Here is a 14,903-nt window from a genome sequence, read left to right as displayed (position 1 = left end):
GAAAGAGATGAGATGTGGCACAATAAAATAGAAGAGATGCGACAACGATATGATCAACTGTCAGTTAAGGCACTCAACGGTGGTGATGAAAATGATGAGCAAAATGGAAATGGAAATAGTGGTGGTGTTGGGACGCGTGTTTCCCGTAGTGATTATGAATGGGTTCTGCGAAGTGTAGAGGAATGGGAACAGAAGTGCGTTTCTGTGAAACAACAAGGGGAATTACTACGCGAACGGGAACGGGAACAATTAAATGAAGTGTGGGCCAAACGTTTAGAGGAACTAGTACAGAAGGAGAGAAATCAATGTGCAAGGGTATTACAACAGGCGGAAGAAAGAAAGAAAGAAACTTTATACAGCCGCAGGTAAAAAACTAGAAGAGGTATTTAATGAAAAGAAACAGGCATTGAAAGCCCAAATAACCGCGCAAGGGTCGGATCTACGAAAACGGGAAGAAGCATTAGAAGAGACTTCTCGACGTTTAGCAGATGAGGCCCAACAAATGGCATTAGAACTCATTAAAAAAGAACGTGAAGCAACTCAAAAAACCTATGATGATAAGTTTAACAATTTATATGAAGGACAACGGAGGTGGGAAATTAAAAGTACTGCACTACATGAGGAACTCGCATCACAGTACGAAGAACGTTTTAATCGAGCAAAGGAAGACATGCAACAACATCTCTTAACTGTTACAACGAGCATGTTAACATACCAGGAAAAGAGTGAGGCGGACTGGTCACACCTACGAGAAGAGGAATTAGCCACCTTTAACAAGGAACTCTTGAAATACAAACAACTCATGGAATCACACATGACGAATGAAGTAACAAAAATGCAGAAAGAAATGGAAGTGACACTTCATAACGAACGTGAATCACTAAAAGAACGTGAAAATGTATTGCATGAATCACTATTGACGAATCAAAAGGTGATGGAAGAAAAAGCGATGGAACGAGGATTGCGGTTATTGGAGGAGAAACAACGTATGCTTAATGAATACTGTAAAAAACGAGCGCAGGAGCAGCAAGAAAGGTGGGATAATATGCAAAGTGATCTCTTGGAAAAGACATGGGCCATAGAAGCTAATCAGCGGGCAATGATGCAGCAACAACAACGTGAATATGAAATAGAACTAGATAAAGAACGACAACGTAGCCGAGCCGAATTAGATCAACAACGAACAGAAGCGTATGCCCAACGGCAGAAAATACTTGAGCAACAACGACAAGAAGAAATGGAGTTGCGTGAAATGCGTAATGTGGCAATGGAGGACGAACGACGACAACATGATACTCTTATATCGGAATTACGCAAAGAACAGGAACAATATCTGGTGGAATATAAAAAACGTACCGCCGCTACACTGCGTGATCGTGAAAACGCCTTTAAGGCAGAACGTAGACGACTTGTTGAGCGTATGGATACACAGAGTCGTGAACTGCAGGAGGCAGCTAATGAGCGGGTGCGTGTATTAGAGGAGGAATATAAGGATCTTCTTTCTACGCACAGTAACGGTAAAAACACAGGAAAGTCAGCAAGCGTATACACAGCGTGTGGCGCATCTCGAGCAACAACACATATTACATTTAGAACAGCAGCAGCGGGAGTTACAACGCAGGTATGAAGAACAAATTGCCCAGATGTGCAGCACATTAGAAACACGAGTTCAGGAGCATCTCAGTCGGGAAGCGGAGATGCAAAGACGTGTGGAAGAGCAATGTGAAATACTCCGCGTAGTCGGAATCATAGTGCCGTGCGTTTCTTGCAGAACAGCAGGATCGTGTACGTCGCGAACAGCAGAAACGTGATGAGGCCGCACAGAAGATGGAACAGTTCTACCGTGATCACCTCACTGAACTTCAAAGTGATATGGAGAAAACACTTTCCACGTACTTTACAGACGCTGATAAACGTTCACGTGAGACTGTGCAGCAAATACGTGGTGAATTTGAAAAGAAACAGCAGCAATTCTACACTATATTTGAAGAAGAACAAAAACGTAGTGTGGCGTTAGAGGATGAGTTACGTGCCACACAAACTCAAATGGATACATTGCGATTGACACAGGAACAACAAAAATTAGAGGGCCTACGCGAGATGCAGCAAAAGTATGATGGATTATATAAAGAAATGCATGACGCTTTACGTAAGGAACGTGAAATATGGGCTAAACGTGCACTTGGTGAAGAAGAGGAATGACTATTAAAAGAACTCACAGCCCGTGAAGAAAAACGAAGTCAACTTGATGAAACTTCACCGAGTGTTAATACAACTTTTCCTCTTGCTGTTGGATCCAGTAGACGTCATGGACAGGAGTTTTATGGAGGAACGTCATATATTGAGCAAAAGGGTGGAATAGAAGATGCGGTATCACTTTCCTTACAATATTCATATTCACCGCCACAAACACCATCGTATGGGCGAAGATCGGTGGATAATAATACAACTGATGTGTTTGCTGGTGTGGAGGATGATAAACTGCAGCAATTGTGGTCTGTGTTGGAGTTGCCAGAAGCTGAACAGCGACAAACACTGCAGCGCTGGGTACAACTTCCACTGCCGCAACGTAAAAATGAAATTCAAAAAGAAACGAGGCGATTAGAACTTCAACTTCCATTGCTTGAGGTTGTTAAAAGACGAGAGTTTGTTATTCACCGTTTAAAGGAATTAGAAAAGGGATCCGTTCTTAATAATAGTAATAGTGCTCAGTTAGAAGAACTACGAAAGGAACTACGGAGACTTACTGAACATCTAAAGAGTGAAATTGCACGACATGAGGCAATGTATGGATGTACGTTTCGTTTCCGTGGTACACGTTACATGGATACTGTCCTAGATGATTGTAGTGTATTATTCCACTGATTAAATTTGTTTGTTTTATGAAAAAAGCGGTTGCCGAAGAAAAAAAAATCTCTGAAACATTCTACCGGAAATTATTTTTTATTATTTTTGTGTTACTTGTTATTGTTGTTTTCCATTATCGAAGTACATATCTTTGTGCATACCCTACCGGTATATATATATATATATATATATATATATATATATATATATTATTTTTATTTATTTATTTTATCCTTTAAAAGAATGTCTGTATTGTTCTTCTATATTCAACTGATATATACATATATTATTACTGTGATGTTTAGATCCCATTACTCTCAATGTTGTTCTTATCGTGCAGAATTTTCATATCCTCTTTTTTTGCACCATTTCCAATTCTCCATCAACAGTGCATAGAAGAACCACTCTGCTTTAAAGAAAAGGAGTAACAACAAAAAACAAAAAAAAGAGAAATCATCAAGAGGGAAATCCTTTTTTTTCCCCTTTCTTTTTACCATTTGTTTTTTTTTTTTTTGCTTCCTGCTGTTATTTATTTTCTTTTGAAATATCTGATTTCCGGACATCATTATTAAAAGTCTCTAAATGGTGGAAAGAGGACATGGTTTGGGACCTACCACTGACGTAACCGTACGTGTTACCGGTTCATTTATTCTCCCGCTGCACTTACAGGCGCTGGAGACTCTGGAAGACCCAATTTTACAAAGTGAAATCATGCAAGAAGCTGTACGTATTGCCATTGCAGAAAAACTTGCTGGATTTCATAATTTAAATATCACTACCACCCACAAGGGAGGAAAACCTGTGTGTGAGGCAACACTGCAGTTGGCAGACTTATGCTCGGCTATCGCCGATGTACAGTGTGCGTATAGACATGCCGTGGCACAAATGGTTCAGATGCAGGAGATGATCACAGTAGCACTTCAACAAGAGAAGGATACTAAAAAAGAAGAGGGAAAGGGGAGTGAAAAGGCTTGTGAAATGCTTGCTAAACTTGCTAAAAAGTTAGAGGAGACTTTAGATGGTCCTGGTGAATCATCACTCTCCGAAGCTATTCGTACACGAATGCAGAATAACAATGATGATGATGATAACAGTAATGATGATTTAGCTGAGGGTTCTTATGATGAATACCGAGATCCAGAGGATGAAGGTTATATGCCTTTAATGGATAATAATCAGTCTGAGTCCGATAACGAAAACAATGATGAGGGTGATTAATACTACTACTACTACTGTTGAAGAAGTTGTTGTTTTCACTGAGTCACAATTGTAAAAAAGAAACAAATACAATATTGTTTTTTTTTTTGTTTTCTCTTCACTTCGGAGTAGTGCATAATCATTTTTATTTTCTTATTTTCACTATTTCTTGATGCAAACGTACAAATCCATGGTTTTCTCTCTCTCTCTCTCTCTTGTTTTTCGTTTCCTTTTTTTCTTTTTTCTTCGTAGAACTGTTTGTCAGTAAATAAAAAAAATATTATATATATACATATATATATATATTGCTATTGTAGGGAAGCTAAACAAAAAATAAATTATGTTTCAAGGCGTAACAGCCTTTCTTGAGGCGATTGATGAACGAGTGGAGCAGCACGCATTACAGCAGACAGTGAATGCAACAGATACTGCAGGAGCCGACGATGGTGTTGAGTTGGGAGAAGAAAAGGATGAAAGAATAAAAAGAGGAGGAAATGAATCGAAAGGAACAGGAGAAAGCGGGTTTGATGCTGGCGATGATTACATACCGCACGGTGTGGATAAACAAGCACAAATACCGATGTTTCCAGCTCAACCAACATCCTTTCCTAATCACACAACAAACACACGTGTCTATTATAGTGAAAAGCATAACAATAGTACTCCTACTACTAGTACTACTACTACTGGTGGTGGTGGTATGAATAGTATTAGTAAGTCTCTTGCAAATGGCCTCCGTTCAAAACAAGCAAAAGGTCCTCTTGAAGAAGGGAATATAACAACAATGGAAGCCGTTTCGCAAAATGGATTGGAGGCAGAATTGTCCGAATTAAAACGAAGAGATGATGAGATTGAGGCACTTACACGGGAAGTACAGCGTCATCAGGCGGCAACAGATGCAGCAAAGCAGGAATTATTACGACGTTCTCTGCAAGTACATCAACTTGAGGAATCACTGCGTGATACAAGAATGCGTTTTGATGAACACAGGGCAAAATCTCGTTGTTTATTGGAAGAAAAACAACGTGAGTATGAAGCACTTCGTAATCAACTGGAGTTACAAAAAAAAAAAGGAGGGGGACATTTAAATAATTATGATAATAATGATAATCCCAGTGACGATGATCCAAATAGTAGAGTAGTAGAACAAGAAGAAGAAATTGAGCAACTTAAAGGTTCTATAGTTTCTATGAAACAGGAAATTGAGCGATTACAGGCACAAGTAGCTGCTTCTCGGCGAGAAGTCTCAGAAGCACATGAGGAGCGATTAAAACTATTGCAGCAAATTGATTTTTTGCAACTAGATATACGTGGAGCACGAGAGGCACTTGATAGTGAGATCTCTGCACATAAACGTAGTAAACAATTACTTCAAAACCGACAACGGGAATTGAATGAACTTCGTGCGGCGGTAGAAAAGAATGGTGGTACTTTTACTGCAGCTGGAGCTCTTGTTTCACTACGCGGTGATGATATTGGATCACGTGATCATGTTATTTTATCCCGACAGCTGTTAGAAAAACAAAATGCGTTAGAGGCTGCCTTGCGTGATGCGGCGGAGTGGCGACGACGATGTGATCGTGCAACACATAGACTTGAAGAAGAACGCACCACACGTGTGTTTGTATCACAACAACAACAGCAACAACAATCAATACGTGATGGAGGAGATAGTCGTCCTGTTCTTATGCGTCGTGGGAACTCCACGAATGGAATAGTGCCTAATGTATTGGGACTTATTGATGCTGTGGATGCTTTAGCGCTTCGCATTGGACGTGGACTGCGACGGTTTCCTATTATGCGTGTTGCTGCTATTGTTTATATTGCTTGTTTGCATGGATGGATCACTATGTTAATGATGATGCTTTCATCGGCAGCAACCCCTAGTTCTTCAACCACGGGTGAGATGGCTGCTAGTACTGGTAATACTCCTAATGCAGCTGCTGAATGATAATAAAAACACAAGTTTTTTTACTTTATTATTATTATTATTATTATTATTATTATTATTATTATTATTATTATTATTATTATTATTATTATTATTATTTTATTCCCTTCTTTTTCGTTTTTGTTTTTGCTGTTCTTCTTGCTCTCACTGTGCAGTATAGTAATATGCAGTAATACTAACTCATATGCCATGGTGTGTGTGTGTGTGTGTGTTTCTGTATTTGTGGTATTTGTGTCATATTTTACCCACATACATACACATATATTGCCATTATATAGTTGTGTGTTTTTCGAACATTTTTTCACACCCATGTAGTTTATCTATTTTTCCATCTAACCATTTTTTCCTCTTTTCTTCCTTTTTTTTTTTGATTGATTGTGTAGCGCATTGAGGAAAGGGAAGCACATCCTTTTATTGGCTCTCTCCTGCAAGTGGACTTAACATACATACACACACACAGAGAGGGAAAGAGGGAGCGAATCGAACCAAATAGGCAGAGAAACGCACACGCAATAAAAGGTTGAAAAAGAAAAAAAGAAAACAATAACAAGATTAAATTTGTTGCGTTGCAGTAATGGAACTTGTAGATCCTGTGCTTCCTTCCACAGATCATGCAGTGCAAGAGGGACTGCGGATGCTTGAGGCGCCTATTTTTATCTTCGCCGAAACCGCAGCTGAACGTCGACATCGATTGCACAAACTTATGATAGAAGGAGGATACAACACTGTAGAGGCTATTCGTGAACGGCATTATCCTACACAAGGATCATCCACTGCGACCCAACAGCAGTATGGACAAAGACAAAATCAATTCTACCAACAAGATGGAAAGTATCAGAATATTGTTTCTCAGACTATTCCGACACAAACCAAAGCCAAATATTCAGAAGCTTCTCCAGAACTGGTGGCAAAACGTACAGCTTTACTTCCCTTGACGTTAGCACGTGCAGAACGTCGTATAGCGAGACTTAAAGAGGCATTTGTAGCTTCTGCTGCAGTTATTTGCCCTGCTCATCAAGCGGCATTAGAGCAACTGCGAAGTATGAAACTTGTAAAATCTGTTCGTAACGTTAAGATTGAAAATGGAAACAATGGTGCTGATCGTGGCAATGATGCTTCTGTTGTGGGAACTCTTTGCATGCCCTTTACATGTTGTGTTGCACTACCCACATTGCCAGGTATGGTACTCACAGGAGCCGCAGATGGTGTAGTAACATTGTGGGATATTGATGCGTGTTTGCCTCACGCGAGTGTATCAACTTGTGAGAATGGTTGGGGTCGTGTACAGCACCTTGCAGCGCATCCGGCCTCACCGGTATTTTTCTCCACCACAATGTTTGACACCCGTATTGCAATATGGCGTATTCGTGGGGAACCATTAAATGGTAGTGTAAATACCGTGGGAAATGATTGTGGCGGTAGTGATAATAATAATAATAGTATTAGCAATAAGAGTAAGAAGAGACGTGGAGATTTTTTATTGGAGCGTGTGGGTGTAAGTGATTCTCATCACACAGCACGTATTCAACGTCTTGCCGTAGACCCCACCGCTTCCCTTCTTGCCTCCACTAGTGATGACTCCACGCTTCGTCTGTGGGATATTGCAACCTCTACGTGCACCTTTACTTCAACAAGTGCCCCCGATGCAGATACCACCCCGTTACGCTACCTACACACACAAGATGCCCACACTACAGCAGGTGGGACGTTAGACGTTTCTTTCCATCCCGATGGTTCATTACTCGCTTCGACAGATCGTGCGGGTCGTGCGGTGGTGTGGGATGTGCGCTGTGGCGCGGTGGTGCACATTGCGGCGGGTACACATGGCGGTCATCTCAATAGTGCGACGTGTGTGGCGTGGTCGCCGTGCGGTGTTCGTTTCGCATCCGGCGGTGCCGATCACGCCGTGCATGTGTGGGACGTGCGGGTGGGGGCGACATCGCCGTGGCGGCTGGTGGGCCACACGGATGTCGTCACTTCTCTGCAGTTCTGCGGAAATAGCGCCGCTGTTGTTTTGCCGGCCGCGTTGGCGACAACTGCGCTTGACGGCACTGTGCGATTGTGGGATTTGGACGTTGGCGGGTCGACGGCGGCGGTTCTTCGCGGCGGTGCGGCAGTGCGATCGCAGTGTTGGCCGTTTATGAATAATGGTGTTGGAGAGAAGAAGGAGTCTGTTTTATTTACCGTAGATCACAGTAAATATTGGTCTTTGTGGGGTGCGGGCGGTGGGAATAGTGCGGTAGTGCGGCATGAGACGACCGATACGATACAAACCGGCATGGCGACAACACGGCAGCAGCAGAATGAAGAGGCAGATGAAGAAGATATGGAAGAAGAAGAAGAGGATGAAATGATGGTGTTGCGTAAGAGAAAAGTGGAAGGGGTACGAGAGAGTATCACTGGTGGTGTATCCGCAAGTACAAATAATGGCAGAGGCAACCATGCTGAAGATAAGGATGATGATGATGATGATGATGATGATGATGAAATGCGTTTTTTGATGAAGAAATGAGACAGGAGGGAGGGTATGCAAATTGAAATGGTGTACGTCTTATACAGAGGACTGCCGTTTAAAAGAAGAAAAGACAAGGAAAATACTGTAATAAGATTAATATGTAGTCCGTGTGCACATGATCCAACTTTTTTTTTATTACTTTAAGATTATATTGTGATTCTTATGTATCCTGTTTTTTTTTTTTTCTACACTAATATGATTTTGCTACATAGTGGTGGTCCTTTGAATGTCAATCCCAACGGAAGAGTTGTTACAGACCTTTGATTTGTACGACTGAAAACGGGTCGGTAGTATCTCTCGTGCAGACATCCCGAATGTTCTACGCAGATGTGTTATGTTTTGCACAGAGTCGGATATGGCCGCACTGTTACACGAACATTTTCCAACGGAAGATCTAGTTTCAAGTACTGCATTTTGTACTTTTTTACAGCAAGAAAAACTCTTAAGGCAGAGAATTTCTGTACGGTAGAAGAACTAACAGTGGCATTTCGGGTCTTTGACACACATGAAGTACCTGCATTAACACCAGAGGAGGTGCCTTGTATTCTCACACGCATGGATGAATCCATTAATGTTGATGCACACTATGATGTAATGGCAGGTACCGTATTTGATGATAAGGGTAGAATGGAAGTACAACAATTGGCCCAACACATACTCCGTTCGGCTAGAGAACATAAACTCACTACAAAACAGATTCTCAAAGAGTTAGAGAGGTAAAGTTACATCAAATATCGTCAAAGTAAAAATTTTTTAAACTTCATTGTTTTTTATTTATTTAGTTAGTTAGTTAGTTAGTTATTATTCTCTTTGTATGATCCTTTCTTTCCATTCCACAGTGTTTCAATGATGTCATTCATTTATTATTGTGAAGAATTTAAAATGAAAAAAGTAGTAGTAGGTGGGAGAAAATTAAAAAAAAGAAACACGAAACCGGATTACGACATTCTCTTATGCTTTAACATTTTCTTTTTTCCGTTTGTTTCCTGCTATTTTGTTTTCTTTTTTCCCCTCATACTTTCTTTGTTTGTCTCTTTCACCCACTCAATACTCCCATTCTCGAGAGGACACATATATATATAGATTGAAGGAAGGAAAGACTGGGACAAAAAGGAAAAAAAAGAAAAGAAAGTCAGGTTGGTCAATAAAAATGACTTTGCCTGCCCATCGTGCGGGACGTGGGATGCCTGCTGACAGCGAAGGTTGGATGCAGACACTCACAGCTGATACAGCTATCCGCACGGCAAACCCGAAGAATCCATCATCTGTGGTCTCTGCTATGCGATTCCTACTGGAAATGGCACGCAATCTAGAGGAGTATGGTAATATAATGGAGAGTGTCAAGTGTGTGGAGTCCGCACTCCTACTACGGTGTGCTAACAAGAAAATTCTTTCACCACAATTGTTGAAACCACTCATTGATGAGGGATTTTTAAGTCATGAAAGCGTAGAAGATGCAGCAGCACTTGTGCTTCGTTGTAACAGTCATGCTGTGGCTGCGTTTAATGCAAAACGTTTTGATGAAGCTGAGTTCTATCTTGGTAAGGCTCTGTTTCTTACAGATATACGTGGAACAGAAGATGTGAATTACTTTACTAGGGCCGATACACGACGACTGCGACTGCGTGCGGCTACGTTAAACAATCTTGGATGTATGGAAAAACGACGTGGACAACTCCAAAAGTCCCTGCAGTATCTGCGACAGGCGGTGGGAATTGAGGTTTCTCTTGATAACACCGCACGTGGATCACCATCTACATACCTCAACCTCTGCACTGTGTTAAATGAACAGCAGCAACACGATGAGGCGGTGGCCGCCGCTGAGAATGCAGTTTCTGCACTTGAGGAACAACTCTTATTGCAGCAAAAGGAACAGTTACCGGGTTGTGCCATGATGCTTGTGGTGGGTTTATATAACTTGGGTGTTTCATTACAGCGACGTGGTCGTGAAGGGGATAGTGAGAAGGCTCGTATCGCTTATCATAAATCACTGGAGGCAAGTCGTAAATTTTTTGTAGATCCCAACTGTCCAACGGTAGAACTTGCCATGGCGGCTATACGTCGCATGCATGGATCTCCTGCGTTTCGAAAAGAAACCATTGAACCCGCCGCTGCAATAACAACAACACCAGCCGCTGCTGCTAGTACAAGCACGATTGAACCAGCAACAGCTGCATCAGATGTGCAAATGTCATCAAGTACGTTTGCAAAGGCAGAGGAGATAACAGAGAAAAGAGTTTCTGAAGAGGAGCATATGGCACTGAGTTCGATTGTGGAGTCTAGTTCTGAATCACTATCATGCCTTATTTCATCTTCCACAAGTCGACCACATCAAAAAAGAGGATTTCCATCCCGAAAAGAACAAGAAGAAGAAGGAGCAAAAGAGGATTTACAGGTTCAAGAACAAAGAGAACAAGAACAGGAAGAAGAAAAAGAAGAACAGTTTCAGCAGCAACAAGGCGAACATCTACAAGAGCAAATGCAAGAGTTAGAGGAGCAATATCGACTCTTATACCAGCAACATGAAAAGGCAGAAGAGGAATTTTTGCAGTCTCAGAAGCATAAGTTACTCATCCAACAAGAGAAACAACAACAAGAACAAGAACAAAGCGAACCACAACAGCAGCAAGAACGACAACAATTACCACAATCCAGAGCCACTCGATTGACGCCACTTGCCAATAATGAAACTTCCGGCAATCAATGGGCACAACCAACTCACTCATCTAGCGGAACACAATTGTCAGATCGTAGTGTGATCTCTGGTTCAGTTCCCACTTTCGCAAAAACAGTGCCTACACCTAATCTCCCACAGCGTTCTGCTTTAAGACCACCTTTACCACTTCATTCCCCTACAGGGGGAGTACACGCACAAACTGTTCCAGGCATCACACGACCACAGGTAGAGCGATTTGGTTCAGTCTCCAGTTCGCTGCGATTAGAAAACTCTATAGGAGGTTCAGATCCCATGCTGCGACTACCACGTCCAATGTATGAAGAATCTCGAAATAGTGCCCCACGTCCTCCTTTACTTGCCCCAATAACTCGTTCCTCTCAATCACCAATGACTTCAATGAAAACGTTACCAGAATTACCACAAACATTAAGTCTTATAACGTCTTTTGCTCCTAAAAGTCCTAATAGGTCAAGAAAGATGTCTACATCTTCACATCGATTAAATCTTTCGAATCCATTTGGACGACGTATGTTTGGTAGTGTGGGTCCTCAAGAATCTACGGGATCTTCTTCTTCTTCTCAGCAACAGCGATGGCCTTTGACAGTAACTGAAGCGGCAGCGATGGAGAAACATATTCAACGTGCACAGTTACGACAAATAAAAACAGAAGAAATTAGGAGAAAATCGGAATTTACTGGAAGGAGAGGTAGTGCACTTGCTAAAGCAAAAGAACGTGAACAAAAACAATTAGCTAAAGAACAAGCAAAACGAGATATTGAAATGGCTGATTCGTTGTATGAAAAATTAGTAAATGGAATGCGTGCAGAAGAAATGAATCGTTGTAATCGTGCTGCTACACTTATTCAACGTATTTGGCGAGGATGTCTAGCTCGTACACTTATTCGTCGTATGGTTATTTCGGCAAAAAGGATACAACGTGTATTTCGTACATTTCTTGTGGCTTTACTTGCTGCACGACGTGCAGAGGAAGAGCGCCTTGCACGACTTAAGGCGGCACGTGAAAAACAGGAAACTGAAGCTGCTATATTTTTACAAGGTAGAGTGCGACAATTTTTACGTCGACTTGAAATTAGACGAGCATATATTGGGAGAAAAATGCGACGTTATTACGCTGCGCGTAGAATTCAACGTGAATTTCGAGCTTTTCTTAAATGGCGTGAAGAACATTTGGCAGCTTTAATGGAAGCCCAACGCCTTGAAGATGAGAGACAAATACGGATAGCTGAAAATGCTGCACGACGTATACAATGGGCATTTAAACGTTATTTAGGACGAAAAGAAGAGATAAAGGCATCACAATTGCAACAGAAACGAGAACGGGCGGCGGCATTTATACAAGCTCATGTACGTGGTATTTTAGCACGGGCATGGTTTCGTTACTACAAATCATATCGTCGTGAACAAGAACTCAAATCTGCTGTAAACCAAAAACGTATTATTATGATTCAATCTGCAGCTCGAGGTATTCTTGCCGTTCGACTTAGACGTATGAAAGAGGTGGAACTTGTGAATCGTTTACGACAAAATCAATTTGATCGTGCAGCTACAAAAATTCAATGTCAATGGCGTAATCTTGTGGCTCGAACTAAATTGGAACGTTTACGTGCAGAAAGACAAATACAAGATCGACGTGCTACTCGTATTCAACGATGGTATGCTACTTGTGTTTTGCGCCGTAGATTCCTCAAAATTCGAGAAGCTAATCGCCGAGAAAGCGCGGCTGTAAAAATACAGAATTGGTTCCGTGATCTTAAAATACGACGAAAAGAGAAAGAAACTGCCCGTTATCATGCTAATATGGCTCGTCGTCAACGTTTAGCACGACTTCAAGCTCAATCGTTGGTTTTGCTTCAAGCTTGGGGAAAAGCATATTTAAGTACTTTACTTGTTAGGAGTGTACGGTGTTCTTTTCTGCGACTCACGCTTTATGGAGAAGAATTTCAGCGTATTGGAAGGGGATATACCGCTCGTCAAGCTCTTTGCAGGTTGAGATGTCGAGTTATTACTGAAGCACGAATGCGCGTGGAAATGGAGCGAAAAATAGCCGCAGCCTGTATTATTCAACGTGCATGGAGGTGTGCTGCTGCTAAGGCTAAAGTAGAACATATGAGAAGATGTGTGGCGGCTGCAGTGGTTATTTCAAAACATTACCGAGGATATTTATGTCGTAAAGAACTTCGTCGTTTGCGTGAGGTAAAACGATTAGAAAAAGAAACTCGGGCTGCTATAACGTTACAGCGAGCGGTGCGTGATTTTCTTAAACGTTTGGAACTTGTTCGTCTTGATAAATATTATAGAGAACGTCAACAAAAGAAACTTCTCGCCTTACGTCGTGTGGAAGCTACTACCATTTTACAAGCAGCTTGGCGTGGACGTGCTACGCGAAAAGCACTTGAACATGAAAGAAAGGCATTGGAAGAATTAACTATGTATGCGGTAAAGATTCAACGTACATGGCAAGCACGTAAGTTCCGTCGAAAGATTAATGTTGAAGTATCAAGACGTTCTCTTCAACGTATGGGCAGAAATCGTGCTGCCTTAAAAATACAATGTTTTTGGAGAAAAATGATGGCAGCAGAAGTGGTAGCTCGTTTACGTGAGACTAATAGGATTCGATGCAATAAAGTTATTATTATTCAGCATTGGTGGCGTTGTATTCTAGCAAAACATGAATTAGAGTCTCTTAAAGCGAAAAGGGAAGAAGAAATTGCATTACAACTTCATTATGCTGCCAAATGGGATACTATGGTAACCCTTATTAATTCAGTACTTCGAGTACGATTGGCACAAGAACAGTTACTTATTCGTAAACGAAAATATCTTCTTACACAACTTACAGATAGGGAACGTGATCGTTTCTTGCGTCGTCACACTGCAGCTACAAAAATACAGGCAGTTTATAGGGGTAATTATGAACGGGTCTATGCTCGTGGTGTACGTCGAGCAAAGGAAGAAGAAGAACGTCGTAAAAAAGAACGTGAAGCTTTAGAAAGATGTAGTGCAATAAAAATTCAATGTGCGTATAGAAAATGGCGAGCTATTTGTGAAGCAAACTTTCGTCGTAGAGCCAAAAGAGAAAAACTATTACAAGAGGAAATTGAGCATTGTACTACAATTGACCCTCATGATATGGTTCGGCAATTATTCTGGGTTCATGAATCAGTTATAAAACGTGATTTATTAAAGGAACGTATTGAACGTGGAAATCAACATGATAAAGCTGCTATTGTAATTCAGAAAACCGTTCGACAGTGGATTGCAAAGAAACGAATTGAAAAAATGCGACGTGAGGCTGTTGAAACAGAAGCAGCAAAGATTATTCAAGATCATTGGAAACAATACCGTACTCATGAATTACAGAAAGAGTTTGAGAAGCAAAATCAGGCAGCTATCATCATTCAAGCTCGTTTCCGCGGTTATCTCGTTAGGCGTGATTGGGAACAGTGGCGAAAACAAATGGCGTTTGAACGACAACATGAAGTGGTGAAGGAAGACGTGCTCGACAACGCTGCTACTGTACTTCAGTCCTTCTGGCGTCGCATTATTGCCGAGCGTATCTCAGAGAAACTCCGAGAGCAACGGCAAGAAAAGAAGTTGCAAGATGTATTAGATGAATCTGCTAGCACTATACAACGAGCATACCGCCGTTATAGGTTGCGTTGTTTCATGATTGAGAAGTGAGAATATGTATTCTT

The 14,903-nt window shown here is 41.4% G+C and overlaps 7 protein-coding genes across 9 annotated transcripts; all 7 read left to right on the top strand.

The window, feature by feature from the left end:
• Positions 1–12: 12 nt before the first annotated feature.
• LSM04_003784 (uncharacterized protein) lies at positions 13–1,627 on the top strand (the record flags this gene model as incomplete). Its single annotated transcript, XM_067330035.1, has 2 exons — positions 13–285; positions 335–1,627. The coding sequence occupies 2 exons, from the start codon at positions 13–15 to the stop codon at positions 1,625–1,627; spliced, it is 1,566 nt and encodes a 521-aa protein (XP_067191159.1).
• A 16-nt stretch (positions 1,628–1,643) lies between these two features.
• LSM04_005149 (uncharacterized protein) lies at positions 1,644–2,865 on the top strand (the record flags this gene model as incomplete). 3 transcript variants are annotated; one of them, XM_067330033.1, is made up of 2 exons in its annotated part: positions 1,644–1,709; positions 1,753–2,202. In XM_067330033.1, the coding sequence occupies 2 exons, from the start codon at positions 1,644–1,646 to the stop codon at positions 2,200–2,202; spliced, it is 516 nt and encodes a 171-aa protein (XP_067191209.1). The 3 variants fall into 3 exon arrangements, with proteins under 3 accessions (XP_067191209.1, XP_067191208.1, XP_067191210.1); XM_067330032.1 differs by lacking the exon at positions 1,644–1,709 and adding an exon at positions 2,231–2,865 and having other exon boundaries at positions 1,828–2,185; XM_067330034.1 differs by lacking the exons at positions 1,644–1,709; positions 1,753–2,202 and adding exons at positions 2,249–2,263; positions 2,320–2,865.
• A 564-nt stretch (positions 2,866–3,429) lies between these two features.
• Positions 3,430–4,065, top strand: LSM04_004018 (uncharacterized protein; the record flags this gene model as incomplete). Its single annotated transcript, XM_067330030.1, has 1 exon — positions 3,430–4,065. The coding sequence occupies one exon, from the start codon at positions 3,430–3,432 to the stop codon at positions 4,063–4,065; it is 636 nt and encodes a 211-aa protein (XP_067191164.1).
• A 319-nt stretch (positions 4,066–4,384) lies between these two features.
• On the top strand, positions 4,385–5,995 carry LSM04_002639 (Golgin subfamily A member 5; the record flags this gene model as incomplete). The annotated part of the gene is made up of 1 exon (XM_067330029.1): positions 4,385–5,995. One exon carries the CDS (start codon positions 4,385–4,387, stop codon positions 5,993–5,995), a length of 1,611 nt encoding a protein of 536 aa, XP_067191129.1.
• A 574-nt stretch (positions 5,996–6,569) lies between these two features.
• LSM04_001186 (Pre-mRNA processing factor 4 (PRP4)-like) lies at positions 6,570–8,507 on the top strand (the record flags this gene model as incomplete). The annotated part of the gene is made up of 1 exon (XM_067330028.1): positions 6,570–8,507. One exon carries the CDS (start codon positions 6,570–6,572, stop codon positions 8,505–8,507), a length of 1,938 nt encoding a protein of 645 aa, XP_067191106.1.
• Positions 8,508–8,736: 229 nt separating this feature from the next.
• On the top strand, positions 8,737–9,230 carry LSM04_008750 (uncharacterized protein; the record flags this gene model as incomplete). Its single annotated transcript, XM_067330027.1, has 2 exons — positions 8,737–8,777; positions 8,858–9,230. The coding sequence occupies 2 exons, from the start codon at positions 8,737–8,739 to the stop codon at positions 9,228–9,230; spliced, it is 414 nt and encodes a 137-aa protein (XP_067191303.1).
• A 430-nt stretch (positions 9,231–9,660) lies between these two features.
• Positions 9,661–14,889, top strand: LSM04_003004 (IQ motif; the record flags this gene model as incomplete). The annotated part of the gene is made up of 1 exon (XM_067330026.1): positions 9,661–14,889. One exon carries the CDS (start codon positions 9,661–9,663, stop codon positions 14,887–14,889), a length of 5,229 nt encoding a protein of 1,742 aa, XP_067191141.1.
• Between the last annotated feature and the right edge of the window lie 14 nt (positions 14,890–14,903).

The sequence above is a fragment of the Trypanosoma melophagium genome (genome assembly GCF_022059095.1).
Source record: "Trypanosoma melophagium isolate St. Kilda chromosome Unknown ctg24segment1, whole genome shotgun sequence".
Classification (NCBI taxonomy): domain Eukaryota; phylum Euglenozoa; class Kinetoplastea; order Trypanosomatida; family Trypanosomatidae; genus Trypanosoma; species Trypanosoma melophagium.
The sequence above is the reverse complement of the archived record's forward strand: the minus strand, read 5'-3'. Positions and strand labels throughout refer to the sequence as shown.